Source organism: Pygocentrus nattereri, chromosome 10 (genome assembly GCF_015220715.1).
Source record: "Pygocentrus nattereri isolate fPygNat1 chromosome 10, fPygNat1.pri, whole genome shotgun sequence".
In the NCBI taxonomy this organism is placed as follows: domain Eukaryota; kingdom Metazoa; phylum Chordata; class Actinopteri; order Characiformes; family Serrasalmidae; genus Pygocentrus; species Pygocentrus nattereri.
Window position 1 is genome coordinate 24740905 of NC_051220.1, and position 22026 is coordinate 24762930.

General features: G+C 40.4%; 1 protein-coding gene across 6 annotated transcripts in view; it reads left to right on the top strand.

The window, feature by feature from the left end:
* The window catches only part of tmem260 (transmembrane protein 260), a 39086-nt gene extending 17312 nt beyond the window's left edge, over positions 1 to 21774 (top strand). Inside the window, exons 4-17 of one of the 6 annotated variants that reach the window (XR_005130808.1) lie at positions 1364 to 1541; positions 1980 to 2093; positions 2678 to 2884; positions 3907 to 3947; positions 5233 to 5319; positions 5561 to 5669; positions 6225 to 6397; positions 8313 to 8484; positions 8919 to 9058; positions 10911 to 11087; positions 12368 to 12421; positions 12555 to 12639; positions 13249 to 13564; positions 15024 to 21774. Coding sequence is in view for 4 of the 6 variants with exons in the window: in XM_037541903.1 (XP_037397800.1) it covers positions 1364 to 1541; positions 1980 to 2093; positions 2678 to 2884; positions 3907 to 3947; positions 5233 to 5319; positions 5561 to 5669; positions 6225 to 6397; positions 8313 to 8484; positions 8919 to 9058; positions 10911 to 11087; positions 12368 to 12421; positions 12555 to 12639; positions 13249 to 13509 (1798 nt within the window). In the remaining 2 variants the exon portion in view is untranslated. Of the gene's footprint in view, positions 1 to 1363; positions 2094 to 2677; positions 2885 to 3906; positions 3948 to 5232; positions 5320 to 5560; positions 5670 to 6224; positions 6398 to 8312; positions 8485 to 8918; positions 9059 to 10910; positions 11088 to 12367; positions 12422 to 12554; positions 12640 to 13248 lie in introns of all 6 variants that reach the window. The other 5 variants (XR_005130807.1, XM_037541904.1, XM_037541903.1 and 2 more) reach the window with 5 other exon arrangements.
* Positions 21775 to 22026: the final 252 nt, after the last annotated feature.

Sequence of the window (22026 nt, forward strand, 5' to 3'; positions counted from 1 at the left end):
GTTTGCCACAATTACCATTAAAGAGATAGGGATAGTGGTGGGGCTGTAGGATGGGAAGGAGGGGGCTGCTCTTTCGTGTTTATGCTTTTTTAAATAGTAAAGGATAGCCTATGTTTACTGGTATTATATGGGTCTGGTTTTCAGCTGTAGAAGAAGAGAAGTAAAGGGGAGTTGATGGATGTCTGCAGAGTTTGAGTCAAATTTTTTCATAACCAGTGGCATAAATTTGGCCTATTTTGGTATACTTTACATTATACGTATAAAGACTGCATGATGTGGACAGCAGACTAGCATTGTGATTATACTGCTACATGTTGAGATTATGATATGAGTTATGATATATTAAAACACATTAGTAAACCCTAAATGTGACATTTGTTACAGAATCTGCACTTTTTAAAAATAATATTTGCGTGCATGTATTCATTACACAACACTCCCTCCATGAGTGTTTTTGTAGGTTAGAGGGTAGCGGTATAATGATGGTGATAATAATAATAACAACCCTTGTATTTTGCAGTCTTAATAAATGTAACTGTCACCAGTGTTAAATTAAGCATTTCATTTACTCTGTAGAGAAACGGTTTGACAGAGTGTGCTCTATAATAGTATGTATCAAAGTGAGAACCTTATATAAACTTTGCTACCAGTATGGCAGACTGTAAGTGAAACATCCGGTAGAATGGCAGTGCAGAGCTATTCAGTTGCAGTTAATATTGTGGCCTTTTGGTCATGGCCAGACCCCTAGAGTGGCCACCAGCTGCCCAGCCAGGCTGCTTTCTGCAAACCCCCACCATATGGCTACTCATTACTGCAAACTGACTTAAATTGAATATGTAATTGCCATAATGTCAGACCTTCATGTAGCATCCAGTATGCTTTTGTGGTGTCCTGTATTTCTGTCCCCTTAATAAATAGCTCAACCAAACATGAAAATATGGCTACCCACAAATGAAAGCTAGTAGCTAATTAGTATGACTTTATTTACATAATGCTAATTGCTGGCAATTCACTTTCATTCACTCATTGTTAGAAACATTAGCATTTTTAATTAAACTGTTTGAGTGTGATTTGTTTGACCTGTGTATTTCACAAAGAGGTGGTGGTAAGTATAACATCAGTATTTATTTCTGCTTATAGCAGTAACAGTGTCACCAAAGTAACCTCTCTTCATTACTGTCATGTACAGTAGAAGTCAGAGACTATAATCCACACCGGGTTGGGGGATTAAGGATGTGTAGCTTTTGTTTATTAGCTGCAGTGAAACAGAAGCTCAGCAGTAATCCCAGAGAGACAAAGTTGCCTGTGTGCAGTGACTCAGGTAAGCACCCACTAAGTGCTATGGTTGTTCTTTTTTCTTCAGGTTGGCTGGGCCTGGCCCGGGAGCTGTCCTGGCAGGGGGCCTTTTTGCCCTGTCCAAACTGGTATGGCAGTGGTCAATAGTGGCTGAGGTGTTCGCTCTCAACAACTTTTTTGTGGGTCTCCTTTTCTCCCTCTTAACCTGCTTCCATAAAGCAGAGAATGTGGCTCAGAAGACAAAGGTAATAAAACACATTCACAAACAAACTGGCTCTTTTTGCTGACTTGCATATCTGAAGAGCCTTTTTTGGTCTTGGTGAACGAAGACTACACAAAAGGTTGGATTCTATAAAACTTCTTATCAACATTGAACTTTTAGCACAACAGTTTAGACCAAAATGTGAGACAGTTGTTTAAATTTCATGTGTGACTCTTACATGAGTACAAAGGTCTGGCCGAAATGCATTACTTTGTAAGAGATGAAAGAGCCTCTTGGAAGCTCAGAGAACCAGTTGCTATTGGTGAGCTGAGCCAATTGATACGAACTCGTGCATAAGAGCAATTATAGCTCGTCAGTGTGATATGTGTTTGCTTTGTTTAGAAAAAAAATGTTTTGTTTTCAGTTTGTTGTGTCATTAATCTTTTCTGAAGGCATCTTATCTTCTTCTGCCTGTCCCCAGTTTTCTCTGTGGGGGGCGCTGTGCTGTGGACTCAGTTTGTGTAACCAGCACACTCTGGTCATCTATGTGCTCATCATCATTCCCTGGGTGCTGCTCCAGCTCTACACTCACAATGTGAGTATTGAGAAGCAGTCATATTTCAGCACAGAGGTGTGTGTGTGTGTGAAGTGTAGTGTTCTTTTAATGTCACAGACTGCATGGTCTGCTGCTAACCCATATTTTAATATTATTTTATGCTTCCATATGGAAACATAATTATGCATGCAATGTCCCGTCTTTTAACAAAAATTAGAGAGAAAATTGCCCAACACAGGGAAATGTATTTAATTGCTTAGCCCTTGTGCTCAGCTTGGACAGCCTTGAAATTAAATTGCTTTGCAAACCAGTTAAGCACTCTATTGGACAGGAATAGCTCCCTCTCTGCTGTGATTGCTGAAAGTGTTTAGGAGCTGGCAGGCTGCTCTGTAGATTACTGGACACACTGCCAATCTGCAGTGTTTTTAAGGAAATTGCTCCAGGGGAGGGCACACAACCCATCCAGGACTGAGCGCTATTCCTATGTGTTTGTGTGCTAATACTGTGCTGATGGAGATTTTTAAACAGTTTTACATTTACATTTTAATATTAAAATTTTATCATTAAATGAATATTTTAGTTTGTGCAGGGCTTGATTATTTCAGTAATGTCGTTTTTTTCAGGGCTTGTGTTTTTCGGGTTTATTTTCTCTGGGCCTGTGTTTCTTGGCTGGATTTCTGCCCTACCTCTACCTGCCCATCTCTTCATACCTGAACCAAGCCCGCTGGAGCTGGGGGGACCAGACATCCTTAGGTGGCCTGATCACACACCTGCTGAGGGCTGAGTACGGCACATTTAGCCTGGTACACATTCTCCATCTTACAGATGAAGTAAATCTGTGTGTGTGTGTGTGTGTATGCTTATGTGTGTACAGTAGCTAAAAGTTTGGTCACTTTTAGTCATTGAAAGGTTTTCCTTATTTCTCAAATTTCAAGCATTTAAGCATAAACTGTTAGAAAAAAGTCTTGAAGAATTTGTCCACTTGTGTCCATTTGTGGCCAATTGTGTCCTCAAGGTCTGTCCAAATTTGGACTTTTATTATATAAAGTGAGAGGAAACAAGTATTCAAAAACTTTGGTTTTTGTTAGTTAATATACTTTCAGTGCATATATCCCCATTAAATGGATACATAATGCCTTTTGACTTTTGTATTTATAAAGAAATCAAAGCCTAAATAAAGATATGTTTTAAAAGCCACTAAACTAATAGGGGAGTATTGAGGTACAGAAGCTTTCTGTAAATGGTACTAAGGCATTACCCATCATCAAACGAAACATGAATGGAGCAATGTGCTGGGACATATTAGTAGAGAATTTACTCTCATTGACCAAGAAACTGAATCTCGTGATGTTTCAAGAAGGATGTTTCAACAAGCCAGCAACCCCAAATATACAGCCAAAATAACTATAATAACTCCAGACTGGTTTGTAAGAACTTCTTACCATACATGTATTGTAATTACCAACAGCTTTGTGAAAATGTTATTAATTTGTGGTGTCTGAATACCTTTTCCCTATCAATTTTGTTTTTAAACATTTTTCTTTATATTAGTACATACTTATTTGTTCTTATTCATAAGTTATATTCATATTACAAGTCATATTACAAAGTCCAAAGACAATATATGTGGAAATTGTGTGGAGATGTACTGGAGGTATATTAACTAACAAAAACCAAAGTTTCTGAATAATTGTTTCTCCTCACTGTAAGTGTACATTCTCAATATATTTCCCCTGTTTCCCACACCAACGCATGGAAGCTGAACACTCTACTACTAGCTGAAGTTGAAGACTATATAGAATATGTTGACTTTGCCTGCTCTTACATACTGTGTGTTTTTTCTTGACCATAGGCAAAATCAGAGGGAAAAGTTAACATGGGGAAGATGCTGCAGTGAGTATACCAACTGTTCTTAGCATGACCATATTTGGTACTACAGGGTCAGAAACAAAGATCCACACGTTTCTCCCCACAGTCAACAGATAGATAGCTGAGAGAAGCCACCCAGCATGCATTCTTTGTTCCTCTAGTTTCCTCACCTCTCTATCAGAGCTGCATGGCACCTGCTTAGCGGGCCAAATCTAGCTGCAGTGTTTTTCTGCACTCGCTTTTGAAATGATAGCAGGCATTGTGAGCGTGACGGGCTACTCTGATGACAGCCAGTGCAATATACCAGAAGATCTGGAGCTGCTCCATGGCCCTCCCTCATGTGTTTGGGTGCTTTCCTCTCTCTCTCTCTCTCTCTCTCTCTCTCTCTCTCTTTCTCTCATCTCAAGTCAACCTACTACCCACCACTTCTCCACCCCTATTTCCCATCGCTCCCCACTGCTGCTTACCACACAAAGTGATGGACAGCCATGCAAGAGAGAGAACGCGACAAGCACGTCACACACAGCGTGTAAACCTGCCACGAGAAGCTGACACAGTCTCTCAGTCACACACACACACAGACACACATGCTTTCACATGCTTGCTCTCACAGTGCCTAAATAAGCTGTCAGGAATAGAGATGGTATTAAGGCGTAAGGCAGGGTACTATCTCTTGGACCAGGGAAATTTACCCATTGACTGGTGACTGGAGACAGCTGGAAGGAAAAATCACATGAAGTATTATAATATATGCTTGTGTTGACCTCCCAAAAATTTATGAAAACAGTTAAGGGACAACTACTTACAGAAGTATGCACAAGTCAGAGAGCACCATTCACTTATTTAATTTCAAGTCAAGAGGAACAGCAGGAGTTTTTAAAGAAACATCTGCATGGATATTTTTCCAAATCTCCAAATTCCAGTCTTGGAAGTTGGTTTCATTTTGTGCTCCTTATAATCCAAAATTAATCCCCAACACATTAAGTGATGTTGAGGTCTGGACTCTGGGACGGCAAGTCCATTATTCTGAGAATAACATCGGCTTCTTGACAGCTACACAGCTGCACTTTGAGATTGCGTTGAGACAGCATAGAATTGTCTTCTCGTAGTGGAAATATTGACAGAAACACATGTGGACAGTGTTGTTTTCTTCTTTTTTCTAATGTCTCTCAAATATTAAAGCTATAAGAGTTGTTTAACTGTTGGACACAGTTTTGATGGTCTGCCAGGCCTTGTTAGGATTTTGTAACACATATGCACCCATTGAGCAAGTGAGTATATTAATAACTGTGAATCTTCTATTTTTCAGGGCTCAGTTGAATCACTGTGTGGCAGATCTCTCTGCTCCTGTGTTATTATTAGCAGTGATTGGTCTGCTGCATGCTTCACTGAAAAGGTAGGTTTCATTGGATAAGTCTGCCTATCACAAAGTCATCATGTAGAAAAGAATAAGGCCTTGTTCAACACATTTGTTTCCAGGTTGATACAGCTGGATTTCATGCTCTGTTTAAAGCTTGTTTTGGGTTCTAAGAAACCATCACCATTAAAGGATACAGAGAATTTGATGCCACATGAAAACATGCATGTTATTTATAGGGTAGTAACCCCTTTGTTTACTGCTTGTATTCAACCCTCAGGAGGCACTGTGCCTTTGTGTTGCTGTTTGCTGCTATGGTGAGTCTCTATTCTGTGTTCTTTGCCTGGAGAGCCAACCTGGACATTGAGAAGCCCCTGCTGCTAGGAGTAGTGAGTGTCCGTTTCAAACTGCTTCTGCAATGAACCAATGCTTGGTTTCAGTTACGCATGAATTAAATCTGAACAGTTCATACATTTTAATATCGAAGTAACAATTTAAAAGAAAGCAATTTTCAAATCCTAAGAGAAGCAACATAATTTATATGCTACATTGTTGAACATTGTCTTAGCATTTTTTTAAGTAGGGAATAATAACTTAATAACGCAGAGCTTGTGCACTGGCAGTCTGGCACAGTGTGTATACAAGCATATTGTAAGTCCAAAAAAAATATGTGCTGGCTGCTAAAATACTTAATTTATAGAACAAAATTGGTCCAAAACAATTGCAAATGCATACATTTCTTGAATCATTCATTTCTAGCTGGAAGTGTAGAGTATGTACTCTCTAAGCAAACAAAACACATAGTCCAGTTAAGAGCAACACATTTATGTTAATTGCACAATCCATTTGCTGTTTCACACAAACAGTGTTATCAGATTTTCTAACACAGAGATGTGCTCTAATTGCACAGTCTGTGTGTGTTGTGTGGGTGTTTGTGGGGGCAGGTGGAGCGGTTCTGGCTGCAGGCTGATGCTGGTGTTTGTGTTCTGGCTGGTGTGGGGCTGAGCTGGTCTGTGTGCTGGTTGAAGAAGCGACTGGGCTGGGATGCTGTGTGGACCACAGGGGCGTGGCTTCTCACTGTTGGACTGCTCTCACAAATGATCCACTCAAACCATAGGTAAGCAAGCAAGTGTGTTTTTTCCCCATGTCATATCAATTGTAACTTAATCCAGCTAAAACAGAGAGTAATGTGTTAATTACCATAGAGCAAATACCTTTACTTGTCTGCAGTTGTTCTCCTGGCAATTGTCCTGCAGGGTTTCATTGCTGCACTCACATCTGTTATATTCTTACTTTCAGTTGTTTCTGAAGGATTTATTAGTTGAATTATGTGTGTTAAATTAGTGGGTTGTAAATCAATAACTGGTTAATTTAAGGGACTGTTATTGACGAAAGCCGTAAAGGCTTTTTGGTCTTGCTTCATATGGATAGTCCATTATTGTCCCCTATAGATCATTTACAGATGTTCAAATTGTTTAACTGTTTGTGGTGGGGTTAGGGCTAGAGCTTGGACCATGGTGATTGTTGGGTTTGGGTTTTGGGTTGAAGTTAAGGTTTGGAGTAAGATTAGAGCCATGGTTGAGAGTTAAAGAAGGTGGTCAGTTTAGTAGATATTTAGGTGAATGTAACTTGAAAGTAAGATAAGTATCTACAATGCATCTGTGGACTGTCCAAATAAAGTGTTACCGACTTTTCCCATATAATAAAGTAAATCATCAATGCAGACTAGTACAAGTTTTTGTGAAAACTTTTTTGGCTAAACTAGATGTCTGTGAACATGTTGGGTTGGCTGTTGGCTTCCATACTTTTGGCCTTTATTGAATACAGTAGTGGTCAGGTTTCAAACAACGTTAAAGTAGGATTACAGTTTATATGCTAAAAATGGACTTTTATCGGGATGCTGTTGTAGGGAGCTGTGCTATCAAGTAACTTTCAGAATATGAATTGTCCCTCAGCTTGTTACAAATACACTTTCATGCCATATTTGCTGCCATTTCCACTCCACTCTTTACAGCTTGGGTTGCAAGCTTTCCACTCAGCCTCGGCCATGGTAGTCACTCACCACATTCCTCAGCACATCCATGCTTCATCTGACTTCAAAGCTCTCGGGTTCGCAACATCCCATCTGTTTGACTCTCCACTTGATTAGTTATCCTGGCCACGCTAGTCACGCAGATTAAAGCCGTGGCATTCTGTGGTTGATTAGGTGTCCTGGCCGCGGCAGTCTCGTAGATTAGAGCCGTGTGGTTTGGTGCATGGCTGCCTCGCTCTGCACCGCACCGCTTTGATCAGCCCGCTGGACTGACGCACTTGTCGGCGCTCATCACACCTGTCGGAGGCTGATTAGAGCAGCGAGGCGCTCCGCTGTGTCATCTGCGAGACTTTCACTCACCACGTGCTGCTCCGCGTGGGAAAGGAGCTGACAGCAGACCGGCTGGAGACATGATAGTGTCACGGATCCCCATCCTTTTCATCATTATCTCTGTTAAATGTATCATTGTTGTTATCATGAATTAGTTCTCACACATGGGCAGATACAGTGCTGTGCAACCGTCATTTGGGCAGTCAGTGTTTTTTTGCCCGTAGACAAACATTATTACCATAGAAAGTAAGAATTTTTTTTCATATTCAAAAAAGTTGTTGATATCAGACATGGCTAGAAGCACAGATTTGGTTCCTATTCAGTGCACGCTGGCCATTTCATGGATTTCTTTAATTTCAGCATTCCTGATTTAACTTGGTGAAGTAGGTGTTTGCTGGTAAGTTGGTAGTTAAGGAAGTAGTGAAGCCAACAAACTGACAGACATAAAATCACAGTTTATTGTATTAATGTTTATTTGTATTTTTCTAATGTATGTTTTTTCCAAGTAAATAAATCTTCCAGTATAAGTAGATTGAATTATAATTTTCTCACAATTTTGAATAATGTATATTGATGTTTAATATACCAACAGTTGCAGGATTTGCTCCAGTAGTATAAATAACTGCATTCATGAACAATTTTAAATATTTCATGTATATATTTTTTCTAGAGAGTGTGATCTTAGCAGCAGCGATGTGGTGGAAAAGTTTGCTCGTGAGGTTGTATTTTCGTTCCCAAATGGCTCATTGGTGCTGACGCGGGGTGATCTCCCCGGCAACACCCTCCGCTACTTGCACTACTGCCAGGGCCTGAGGCCGGACCTCAGCCTTGTTGACCAAGAGGTAAGTGTAATGCACATTACAGTACAGTTAAGACAAAGGTTAGAGATGCTGTTATTTTATTATACATGTGTAAATTTTATTGTACATTATGTAGTGAGGTAATTATGTTTAATGACTTCACTAGTTTATACTTTCAGTTTACATCTGTACTGGCAGATTCTCATCAAATTCAAACCATAATAAGATACCTTCTGTTCTTCATACAAACACAAATGTAGCATCAATTGAAAAATTAGAATTCACACTTTCTGTAGAATTTCTCAACTAGTTTCAATAAGCTACAAGTTAGAACTAATACATTTAAGTTTACAACAGGGATTTGTCATAGCCAGAGATAGCAGCGACTTCTGAGGGATTATTAAAATTATGTTAGGTAAAATGTTGTGTCCATTTTCATGTTAATTTCTTAATTTACTATTTTTATTGTCATGCAGATGATGACATATAGCTGGTATGTGTCTAAGCTTCAGCAACATTTTCCTGGAGTGAAGTTCCCTGGGCACCTTTGGGACCCAGTTAACACTGAAGAGAAAAATAGCTTCAACATTGAGCAGTTCCTCCAGCACAACACACAGTGAGTTCTGCACAAACAATCTTTGAATTACCCATTTCATTGCATCACCTTTAATGCCACTGTGTGAAAAACTTCATGGCTAGCTGTTCGTTAGAACATCCAGCTAAAATTGCATCAGCTAATAACACAGTTAGTGTTTATAGATTATATTGCCTGTGATTTTATAGCATTTGCTTATGTGGCACAACACCCAACACAGTGGGACAGACACGCATGTGAAGAGAGTTGGGTTCTATACTACCTCCATCCACCAGACGGCAGTATTTCCTTGCCAAAGCCCTGCAGCCTTGAGTGGGGGGCAGCAGTCACCAGAGGCGCTACCCTAGGGGCCCAGTGCACTGGAGAGAACATGCAGCAAAAAAAGGAGAACTCAGAAATGGATGACAAAAACACATATCAAAGGCTAATTTTCTGTATACAGATCGATTGTAGTCCTGGACTAAAAAGGATTTTGAGTGAAGAATTCCCAGTGATAATATAAAATAGTTCCAAGACTTGGATTTTGCTGGTCCTGTTTTGTACAGAAACCCAACCCTAAAGCATAGGATATAATTCTTTAATTGGCTACAATGTGCATTTTTGCCCTTGCAAATTGATTTAAGATGAACATCTGTTATCAGGTGATATTTTAGACTGCATGCATTAGTGACAACATTTTTTCAGAGAGCTGTGTACTGATTTCCTATGTTAACATGACTTTTGTACATCTTGGCTGATTAGCTGGTGTTTCTTGGCTTTGAAAAATTTGCTTCCAGACTACTGCATAGCTCTTCCTGGTTATTAAATTTGGAAATTTGGCTGGCTTGATTTTTTTTTTTTTTTTTTTTTTTTTGTCTGGCTATTTGGCTTAATCAAAATTGCTTCAATTACTCTATCCACTTTTCTTCAATTCTCAGTCAACTGTAACAGACTTACTGTAACAGCAAAAGAATCCAGTTAAACTCTGCAAATGAGATAGCCCTAATTGACAGCTGTTTCTGTTAAAGGAAAAAATGTTTCCAGTTATTGGACTGAGAACTGGTGAACAAGAGAAATGGAGTTAGCATGTAATTATTAATAATTACCTATCTCTCCCTTTCCATATCTCGTGTGTGTGTGTGTGTGCGTGCGTGTTCGCTTTTGTCACTGGTTACTTGAGTACTCGGTTATGGTTTGAGTTGCCAGTGTTCAGATACTGAAATCACTTTTTGTTATTCCTTTCGTTTCAACACAGGAAGACAGAGAAAATATATAGATGAACACGTTAGCAAGGATGCATTATTAAGGACGTGACTCACGAGGCAGAGATTGTGTGGCTTTTATCACTAAATATGCTATAGCTGATGTTAGATCCAGAAAGAGTTCAGATATATTTCTCTGACAAAGTGACATGTTGGAACTGAAGAAAAAAAACTGTTAAAGAAAACTGTCCATCCAGTGTTGTACTGGTTAGCTGTATCCATTGTATTGCTCAACTGACACAATAACCTAGTGATTTTCCTGGGCTGTTTTTTAAATAATATAACATTTTGAAATGTATTATTTTGCACGATGCCAAATTTTTGTGTAACACCAGTGCCGTCACCTAAGCTACAGCTCTGCTTTAATTTCAGCTGAAATAGATTAATTTCATGTTTTTTTTTTGTTTCCTTTACTAAGGTTAACTGTGAACATATATCTCTTACTGATATTCGAATATAAAATTGGTCAGAATGCTGTCTGTAATCTATTTAAAAAAAACAATCATGCATATGCATCAAGTGAACTTTTTGTTTTGAGAAATCACTGGGAGTTGTTCAATATTTGATTTAACAAAACCTCTTCATTTGTTTCATGCAACTATAGCTCACCTGTCGTGTTTTTGTGTGTGTAGCAGGCCCGTGTTTGTATGCATTGGTCTATCGGAGGGGGACCTGAGCTGGGAGAGGACGTTCTCCCGCTGGCCATGGGGGGTGTGTGAGCAGCTGGTACCCATTACCAGCCGCTTGCACCCTGAGGAGTGGGCACAGCGCACGCAAAACCTATACAACTGGAGCCAGCCACATGACAGGTGAGCTTGTTTTGCCTGGTTTCACATACAAAGATTTTGCCTTGCTGAATGTGCATGTTTAATATATAACATGCTAGACAGCCTTAGCAAGCATGCTAGACGATTAACAAAAGGTCAAGAGAAATAAAAAACAGTTTAAATTCTTTAAACTGTATGCTCACATAACCACGTATCTTACATAGCAGTTCTGTTGTATTTACTGCATTATTCATGTTTGTTGCTGGATTTTTATTATTACTTAGTGGTAACTTCCACTACTGGAAATTACCACCAAGTGATAATGATTAATTATATAATATTAATAATTGGATAGTAGACCTGCAGGTTAAGGGGTTAAAGCAGGGAATACTGAGACTGAGAAACACTGTCATAGAGCACATTTCAGCACAGAGCGTCAGGGTTTTTACCAGGTGCGCCTCCCTACCTTCTTATGCTTGATGTACTTCTGTTAAAATGTCCTCTCTCCCCACAGCTACTGAAGTCCACTTAACCACTGCACCAGCATCCTGCTGGGAAGGCAGCCACCGTCTCCAGCTTCAAAGTCGTTATTAGTCTACTGACCCCACCCTAATGACTTTCTAAACTGCGGCGTGTCAATACGTGTGTATAAAGTGAAATTAGTTCTAGTCTCGGGTGCTGAGGCTCTGTGCGCCTGCCTGGTATTCAGCAGGCTAATCGGGGTTGAATGGTGTGACATTACTCTCCTCTCGGCCGCTACAAGCGTGTCCATCCCTGCCCGCCAGCCAAATATTAGCGGGGAAGTCACATGCTAAAATATTCCTTTGAAGGAGAGGCCGCATGGTTATGTGCAATGAAATGGATGGAAAGAAATGCAGAAATATGTGGGTCATTTAGTGCAGGGAGTGCTTCTGATGATTGCAGTCTGCTGAAGATCAGCTGTCGCATGTTTTTAGGATGCTACGAATATGATTTTCAGGATTGCTGTCTGTTTTTTTCAGGCCTGCATGCCAACAGAAAATTGAACACGAGTACTTGATACCGTCAGCATGTTCAGTGCTGTATTTATTCTTGAAACATGATGTATTTTTCTAAATGACAAGGTGCTGCAGTTATATTTTGTGTTGTCTGTTTCATCTCCTGTACCAAGCCAGAATAACCTAATAGAATTGATATTGTATAAAAGGATATGCTGTGTTAAGTAGAATGGATTACAAGCCAAAAATCCTACCTACTACCATTCACATAGTATTAACTACAGTGGTCATATAGGTGGTCTGAGTGAAATACATATGTAGATATTTGTGTTCTTCCCATCACAGCTTTCCCCCTGGCTCATGGGAAAGAGTGGCCAATGAGGAGATGTGGCAGGCCAGGTAATATAGTCCACTTTACCTCCAGCAAGCCTGCTACTTCTTATTGCACTTGATCTTACCTTGTGCTGTGTTCATAGAATTAAAATCCAATTTCTACTGGAACCAGGATGCCATTTCGCTGCTTGTGTTATAGGATGAAAATGGCATTCTTCCTTTTTGACCTTGCTGAGAGGATGGAGGGAGAAGGCCAGGCTCGTCTCTATGACCTCTCTTACAATGTGAGTATGAGAGAGTAATGGATGTGGAGGTTTTAGCAATGGTAGCGTTTTAAGAATTTGCTTTGAAGGACCTATCCAGTTATTTTCGGTTATGATTAGAAATTATAAGTGTTGGCTGGTTGTTGAAGCAGCACATGTATTATTCTCATTACATGACAGTTAAAGGAATGGCTCTGCAAAAAAAATAATTGACACATTTTTCCCTCTTATTCCAGGTTTAGTTGGTCAGCCATGACATGCTTGGTGTCTAAATCTTGCTTCTGTAGTTTAGGTACTGAAGCTATGAGGCAAACAATAGTCACCTGCATCTTGTTCATAACATATGTTGTGCCAAAAACTCCCCAGCTCCTCTTAGCATGCATATATCTTTAGTTCAGTTCAATTGTGAGCAGTCTCTGTAGTGTCTTTATGCCTATGTGACATACATGAACACCACAGGCAGTCGAATTTCAGTGCAACGCTCGTGGTCTTTGTAGAGTCTGGCTCCACTGCATCGTTTTAGTAGCATTCCCCACTGCTCGATTAGCTTTTGCATGAAATCAGAACTACAAATTTATTTTTAGGATTCTTTTTTATACATTTTATCTATTTTACTTTGTTGATTGACAGCTGTACTCCCAAATTGTGGATGCCCAACCTGACTATCCATCCAACTGGGATAAGAATCTGGCTCTTGCTGCAGAGAGATTGCTCCGCTCTGGGGGCGGCAACCATGAGGCAGACTCTCTTCTGAGCCGCAGTATTCAGCACTTCGGTCGCTATCTTCAGAGAGAACCCACAGACCCTCAGCGCCAGGCCATCCACTCAGCCATCATGCACCTCCGCAAAGAAAGAGAGAGGCTCAGAGAATCTCAAAGGCAGAAACACTAGATCTCTACTAAACCATTCTGAAAAACCTGGGAGGACCAAGAAATACCTACTGTAGGTAGCTGTCTGCTCAGAGAGAGATTTAAATAGCCAACCAGATGGGGAAAGGGTGACAGAAACTTGAATTCTAAGAGTGCTGAGTGCTGATGTAGGTATGATAATGTGTAGTAAGCATAGAGAATGAAGGGTCAAATCACTGTTGATGTGAATTAGAGTGATGGACATTACTGCTCTGTGATGGTGTAGGATTCTCTTCAGTACTGTACAGAGTACTGTGGTGTGCTTAAGTGCTGAATATAGATGAATATAAGATGATTGTGTAAGATACAGCATGTCTTCAAAAAAACTGAGCAAAATGGGCTTTAGTTTTTTAGTCGGCTGTGATATAATTAGGAAGAGATGAAGGCCTTCTAGATGAAGCCATTCTGGTCTTTTGTTTACATTGATTTTATGGGGTACATACAATATTCTATATATTGTATCTTGTCTTGGGCTCCTGTATGAGTGGTTGTTTTGGCAACATTTGAATATTCACAATGATAATGCAAAAGCACAGTACTTGTTTTTGAGCTGACAGACTTTTGATACAGCACAACACCATTGTCTGAGATACTGTGCAGTGTTTCTTCAGGTGACATCCTGGTTTGAGAAGCGTGAGGAGCAAACTGAAAATGTTAATATTACATTAATATCCTTTCTGCTATTAGGCAGACATGACTCTCTCTCTCTTTCTCTTTCTCTTTTTCTGTCTGTCTCTCTCTCACTCACTCACTCATAATTATCCTTTAGCCCTCCTGCTGTCATGTGTCTCTGGCTCCCATATTAGGAGCATGGCAGTCTGGGATTGAGATCGGAGGGGAACCCAATTTGGGAACAGCCATAAGAGATTAAGAATGGCCTGTTAATCTGGGGCAGCCTCTTAAAATGGCCCCATCCTTTTCTCTACCCCCACGTTATCTGTCTCCACCCCCTCTGCTGCTCAGTGCACTCCCAGCTCCTTTGAACTCCAAACGTTAATGTATTTGATGAGCCTGTTTATATTTATTTTTATATTCATAAATCTATCTATTTGTTAAGACGACGGTCCAAGCTGGTAATCCCTGATGGATTGAGCTGAGAATACAGTATGTCAGTTTGCCAGAGACCCTTTTAGAGGTACCATGCGTGCGACAGAACCTCCCACCCCCTACACACACATGCTTGCATGCATACACTTGTGGCCCCACACGTTTTGGTTTCAGCAGTACTTTAAGCATTATGATTTATAGGCTATATGTTTTCCTTCTAGCTTTGATGTCGCATAAGGAATATATGATATCTGCTGTCCGTACACAGTGTAGAAGGAGAGTGAAGAAGGTGCAAAAGTGCTGATGCCCTGTGTAGGGTGTTTTTGAAAAGTGATCTCTCAAAATTTTGCTTTTCATTTCTGTCTTCCTGACTCGTCTGTTTCTCTGTATCTGTTTCTCTCTCGCTTTCTCTGCTGACTGTCGCTCTGTTTCTCTCTGTCCCTCTCTCAGCCGCTCTCTCTCATCTGAGGGATTGTGTGAACCCATGGAATCGCCGTGACCGCGGATGCAGGCAGGGCGCCACGGCAACACTGGAATGTGGGCCGCCTGAGCAGATAAGAGTGGAGAGCCCAGCCAGCGGGAGGTGGGGGGTTGGTGAAGAGAGAGAAAGTAAGAGAGGAGTAAAGGAGAGGATGCAGGGCTAGAACCAGGCACAGGATGGGACAGGATAAACAAATCAGTCAGGAAGGATGTGGACTGAAGGATAGATATTATTAAAAATATGCAACTGTGAAACAAATGCTCAAAGAGCAGAGAAAAGGTGAGTAAGGTGAGCGAGCCTCTTAATTGCAAACCCTGAGCAAAAGCCAAAAGAGAGAGTGAGAGAAGAGCAGTGGAACAGGCACACACACACAGAGGAAGATGGGAAGCCAGCCTTATTCCTCTTTGCATTTCATTTACATCCCTGGCTGTATCGACCAATCGGATTGGGAGCAAAGCCCGGGGCTTAGGAGGGGAATAAAAAGACAAAAATGCCTTCGCTGCTCTCATCCCTCCCTGATAATACCCCCTTCTGTTTTTCTTTCTCTCCCTGCGCCCGGAGAGGAGTAGATACTGTCCGAAATGCCAGAGCAGAAGCGACACCTCCGCTTGCTGCGTCTCGCCGATAGACCCCGCCAGCGGCGTGCTGAAAAGAGGGCTTTAGCTGCGGGGCCTATCTCCTCTCCTTCCTCTGACTGGGGGGAGAGGGTAGGAGGGAAGGAGGGAAGAGAGGGGGAGAAAAGGAAAGCACTGAGCTGGCCGCTGTACCAACGGCATATTATGAAGGGGGTGCAAATGAAACTTTGGCCACTGTTGCAGATTACTGTGTATGTGTGTATATAGAGAAGCCTGGCTAGGAGGCTGTGAATTTGTATGTTATACCACAGAGCTGGGCAAGATGAACAGGGGGTAATGGTGGCAAGGAGCATGTACTGAAGACATGTGATCTGTTGTTTGAATCCCTTTTGGTCAATTATATCAATATCCAGTACATTTCATGTTTCATGTCTGTTTTCAATGACAGAATCCCCCCAAAAAAGCATGAGGTATTTTTTTTTTATTTTCTGTGTCTATGTGTGAATAGTTTTTAGTGTTGCTGTGAATTCACTGTGACTTTAGTGCATTGTAAAAAATAATTCTAAAGGGTAAAAAATAGTTTGAATAGAATCAAGGTGAACAAACTCTGAAAGAATTATAAGCGAGGTCAGGGATTCACTCCCCTAAAGAATGTCTTGATCCATAGAAACAAATGTTCCCTGTTATTAATAACAATTCAAAAAACAGTGGGCAAGAAGAAGTGCAAAAAGCTGTATTATGTATGTCTACACTCTTACCCCTTGTTAGGCTGAATCTCACTGGCCTCCACAGGACCCCTCCATACCACCTCCATCCTCCACCTCTTCATCTATCCCTTGCTTTATTAAAGCTTCGAACAATAGAGGTAGATATACTGCGGATTAGGGAGAAGTGGGATTGGGAGCTGTCTCCGTTTCCCTGCAATGGTTCTTGAACCATTTGCTTAATCCCTGGCCCGGGACCCAAATAGCAGCACTGGGCAGGCCGGAGTGGGCGAGCAGAGAGTGAGGGAGGGAAGGAAAAGGTTTGGTAGTGGTGGTGGCACGGGGGGTTAACGGGGGATGCTGTGCGATGGCCATGGCTGCACTGGGCCTGGGGTCTGTGACACTCCTGATAGGAATGAGGCCACACCATAGCACTGCAGGACACAGGAAGGAATGTGAGCGAATGAATGGCATTCAGTGGCTGAGGGGGCTTTAGACAATGGGCTGCCTCCTTTTGATGAATTGTGTACAGGTGTTAGCATGTGTGTGCGTGTGCCTGTGGCCCAGTGCACCTGCTTTCTAGTGTCTGAGCAAATGGTACTTGACGAATTTAATTGCTGTGCTGTGCACGTTTTCAAACATGCAGTTTAACAGATGTTCGCAACGTGCCTTTCTGTGATAAGACAGCTATGATATTTATTTGAAGTATCAAAAGCAACTTTAGAGGAGATCTTCTTTGACTCTCAAAGAGGCAAAATGCCCCCATTATGTGATCTCTGTATAGGACTATTTAAATAATTGAGGGTAAACTCACACATTAGACACCTTTATGAATGCCTCCAGGCCTTGGCAGAGGTGCCTTATAGAAGAGGCTGCACTGCTGGTGGGTAAGAGATGATATCTCAGCTTTCATGCGATGAGTTACTCCCTGTGTGTGTGTTTGCGTATATGTCTGTGTGTGTGTAGGCCCAAAGCAGTTTTTCCAATTAAACGGGCTCCTCTCTCTCACCCCTCAGGTCCTAATTTTGTGCCACATTAAGAAAGCGCAGCGCCATTGAGGACACACAGCCACATTTTCATAATTTGCTGCCTCAGTGTGCATATGTCCTGCTGCAGCTGTGGCCGTATCTGAATGCCAGCCTGGGGAGGAAGAGCAGCCTGCCTGCCACTGGAAAGAGAGTGTGAGAGCTGAAAAAAGAGTGCAAAAGAGAACCAGCCCTGCCACATTAGCAGGAGACTTCTGACTCTCAATAACAGACCCTCTTGAAGGTATAAGTGTCAGAAAAGTTTTTTTGGTAAGATGCTATGGAAGAACCACTTGTGCTTTCCTTAAAGCACCTTTCAGCAGACTGAAGTAGAGGTAAAAGTACCTTTCCCAAAAAAAAAAAAAAAAAAAGTATTATAATTATTAAATATTAACTATAATATAGTTATATAGTTATAGTTATATTATATAGTTATATAATAATAATTTCTTCTTCTTCCAATGCATTGAGTTCGCTTTAGAATTGCAGCAAAACCTTTTACTACATACAGCATCTATAAGCATAGTTACTGAAATGCTGTTTTTCTTATTTTGCTTCACTCCTGGTCTAAAATAAAATGATAAACTTCAAACATAAGATGTCTGACCAATAGCAATGCACTACATATACTGTTGCCATTGTAACAATGACATTAAACACAATAATAATTACTAACTTTCCTAATTAAGATAAACTCACTAAGCACTTTATTGGGAACCCTGTACTAATGCAGGGGAGGGCCGCCCTTTGCTCTTAAAATAGCATACATTTTTTGTGGCATGGTTTCCATCATTACTTTGAGGTTCTGGTTTATGTTCACATGTTTTGTCATGCAGTTCAAATGCAATTTCATTCAATAAGTTCTACCACATCCCAAAGGTGTTCAATTAGATTCAGATCCAGGGACTGCAAGGGTCACTGAAGAACACTGTAGAACTCGTTGTCATGTTCATGAAACCAGTTTAAGATGACTTTTGCTTTGTGACATGCTGCATGGTGTCATGCTGGAAGTAGTATGATAGATTGGTAAATATAGTCGAGAAGGCATGCACATGGTTAGCAGCAACAATACTCAAATAGGCTGAGGCATTCAACTGATGATTGGTATTAATGAGCCCGAAATGTGCCAAGAAAACATTCCACACGCAATTACAACACTTCCATCAGCCTACAGAAATGGAACCTGTTGTGGTCTTCTGCTGTTGTAGCCCATCCGCCCTAAGGTTCAACATGTTACGTATTCTGAAGTGCTTTTCTTCTCACTACAGTTGTACAGTCCCAGGAGATCAGCAGTTATAGAAATACTCAAACCAGCCCAGCAGGCATGACTCAGTCAAAATCACTGAGATTACATTCTCCTGACACATTCTGATGGTTGATGTGAGCATTATCTGAAGCTGCTGGCCCATATTGGCAAGATTTTGTGCACTGCACTGCTGCCACATGATTGGCTAATTAGATAGTTGCATGAATAGGTAGGTGTACAGGTGTTCCTAATAAAGTGCTCAGTGTGTATGTACTTAAACAAAGGTAAAATCATATCTATATATAAGTATTTGAAAATACTCAGGAAAGTACAAATTAATAAAAAAAAATACTGAAGTACATATAAACTATCTCTGCTTTTTACTAGATGGAGGTTCATTTGAGGAAATTGTAAATGAGTTGGATAAGTGTGAAGAACCTTTTCAAGGTTTACGAACTTCCATATCAGGTGAAAGTTTTATAGCAATTAAAGTGTTTTCCTAGAACTACAGACCCAAGCCGAAAACAATTTAAGAAACTTTATTTTTATGAGTGTAACTCAAAAGTAATACTGTTGATTGTTATCCCACCCTTACTCAAAGTGGGAATACTTCTTCTACAAGCACAGTACGCTGAAACACATTTTTCTTTTGTATTACTATATTAGCCTGGTCCTTTTGTTTTTTATCACTGATAGAATACATCTGTTTACATTTGAACAATTTCTGTTTTAAGCTCGAGTCGCAGCCTATGGGCAGTACCCACTGCTTGTGTGTGCTTTTCCCCCCTTCATCCCAGTCGTAGTAAAACAGATGATAAACGCATCAATGAAAAGGATTAATGAGGCTGGTTTACACTGCATAGTTTTAGTAGTTTATGATTCATAATGGTGACAAACATTGGAACAGGGTCTGCTTAGTTGACAGTTTTTTTTTTTTTTTTTTTTTTACCATTTTTTGTGGAAAATATTTGTGAAGGGCTTAAAGGGATGAATCACATTTTGAAAAGTTTACATTTCCACCCTGACAGACAGGAGCTAATCGCGCCGTTGGGGGAACATTTAGAGAACGTTTCATAATGGGCAGACACCAGCTAATCTAAAAAGCTCCCCATTTACAAATGGAAATCCCAGGATCCAATTGGGCTAATGAAGAGAGTTGAGCGGGATAATAAGATGTGCTGTAATGCTGTGTAAGAGGCCTGTAATGTTGTGCTGGTGGTGGAGCCTCTGCGATGAGTTGTGTGTGTGACTGACTGGAGAGACTTCCAGAAGCCTGGAGGCCTGGCCGCTGCGCCCTGTGCCTCTCTCTGGGCCCACATCTGCCTGGATCCTGGGACTGTGGATCTGAGCATGGCACACTGTGCACTCAGCTCAGCCTTCAGCCCTGTGAGTTATTGCTGCTCTTGGTCTGTTTTGCCTTTTTTGCATTTAGAACCGTGGTTCTCAACCCTGGTCCTGCAGTACCCTCGTTCTGCTTATTTTAATGTTTTTCCTAATCTGACACCTAGCTTGTTGCTATACAGAAGCTTGTTGTTAATTTTCTGATTAATTGGATCAAGCATGTTAAGACTGAAAAACATCTGGATATGCAGGTTGAATTGCAATGCAGTGTAAGGTAGATAAATGTAAGTGCAACTATATACTTTATAAAACAATTCTTCATGGTTTTTAATTTTTTTTTTTTTTTTTTTTTTTTAGTAAAGGTAATAGATGTATAGAACCATTTAAATTTATAAAATGTGTCTAGCTCCAGTCCTGTTGGGCCAAAACACTGCAGATTTTAGCACACTACCTCATTAAACACACTTGTTTTAGCTCAACAGCTAATTAGCAGACCTTTATGAACTGAATTGAGAGGGTTAGATGAGGGTTAACGCTATTCTCTGCAGCACTTTGGCCCAGAACGTCCTCAGTTTGACATGTCTGGTGTCTGGTAGGTTTGTCTCTGTGAGTGGAAACTTTGTTGTATATAGAACTTTAAAGAGCTTTTAAAAATGATTCTGTATAGCACTAAAAAATGCATTGTTGGCACACCTTTTTAATGCAAAGCTTAGAGTATAGAACCTTATTATGCAGCAGTGTTGTTTAGTGCCCAAAAATGTTGCCAACCGGTTCACTGTTCCACAACAGTTGTCCCTACATTAAATGTAAACTTGCCCAATCAAACCTACTGTATACAAATGGTATGATTTCATAAAAACACATGATTTTAAGCTTCATAAGAAATGTGGACATCTGAAGAAACTGCTTGTATTCCAAGAATTTATTTATTTCTTTATCAGAAAATGAAAATCCTGGAGGGGTGACAATCCTGAGCAATTATTCCACAGAAGGTTGGCACCAGAGGTTTAGTGTTATGACTGCTCAAATTAAAGAGTAAAGTTTACTGTTTTAATGCAGCACTATGGAGGATTTGGGGATTTGGAGAACACTCAGAGAACACTCAGAGAACATGCAGAGGATTTTGTATCATCAGTTGTGCTTTGGACCACCACAAGCGGATAAATCTGATGGCTCTGAGCTTGTTGAAAGATTCAAAGAGAACTCAAATTCAATTCAAATTCAAAGAGAACTCAGTCAAAACTTGGTGAAGGACACATGTGAGTTATCCACTGTTGTCATCATTAAGCTGACTTTTTTTTTTTTTTTTTTGCAGGGCATATCATGTTATTTCATAAAGATGTATGACATGGTTTAAAAGCCCTTGTGAAATCAGTCCTGACACCTGTGACTTTTAAGTTATTGCATCAGGCTTTCTAAATTGACTTGTAGCTGAACACATATGCACACCATATTTTAAAGTGATTTTCTCCTCACTCTGTAACGCTTTCAGTTTCACAAAAAAACTAACATAGATCTGCTTTAAGAAAATGTTGCTTTTCGAAAATTGTATAGGAGATGGAAAAATGTTATTAATATCTGTTGATCCCTTAAACTTCATTGTATGTCTTATCATTCAGTACCTGCATGAAAAAACAGATTGATTGAATTAGTTATTGCTCTATAAAGGCTTAATGTATTTTATTTATTTTTTAAAAAAGTAATACTTTTACACTATTTATTTGGGGCCATTCATCATGAAATGTTCTCAGAATGTAGAGGGAAGCTGATGTTTGAAATGATGTATGCTAAGAAATGTAAAATAAATGCAAATAAATGAAGTTAAATGACAGGGATAATATACTGTTGAAGCTGAATAGAAATTCTTTACATTCACCTGTTCTTATACCCTTGGCTGTACCACCCTCCCTGCATTTGAGAGTTTGCTCTCATGCGCTATCATCTTTATTGGCCTCTCTCCCTTTACCTGCACCACTTGTCTCGCTCTTTCTTTCTGTTTTGAAGCGCCCCTCCCCCCTTCTCACATAGTGCCGCTCCTGCAGATGTGCACAAACAAGAGGAGATTAAAGCAAAACGAATCT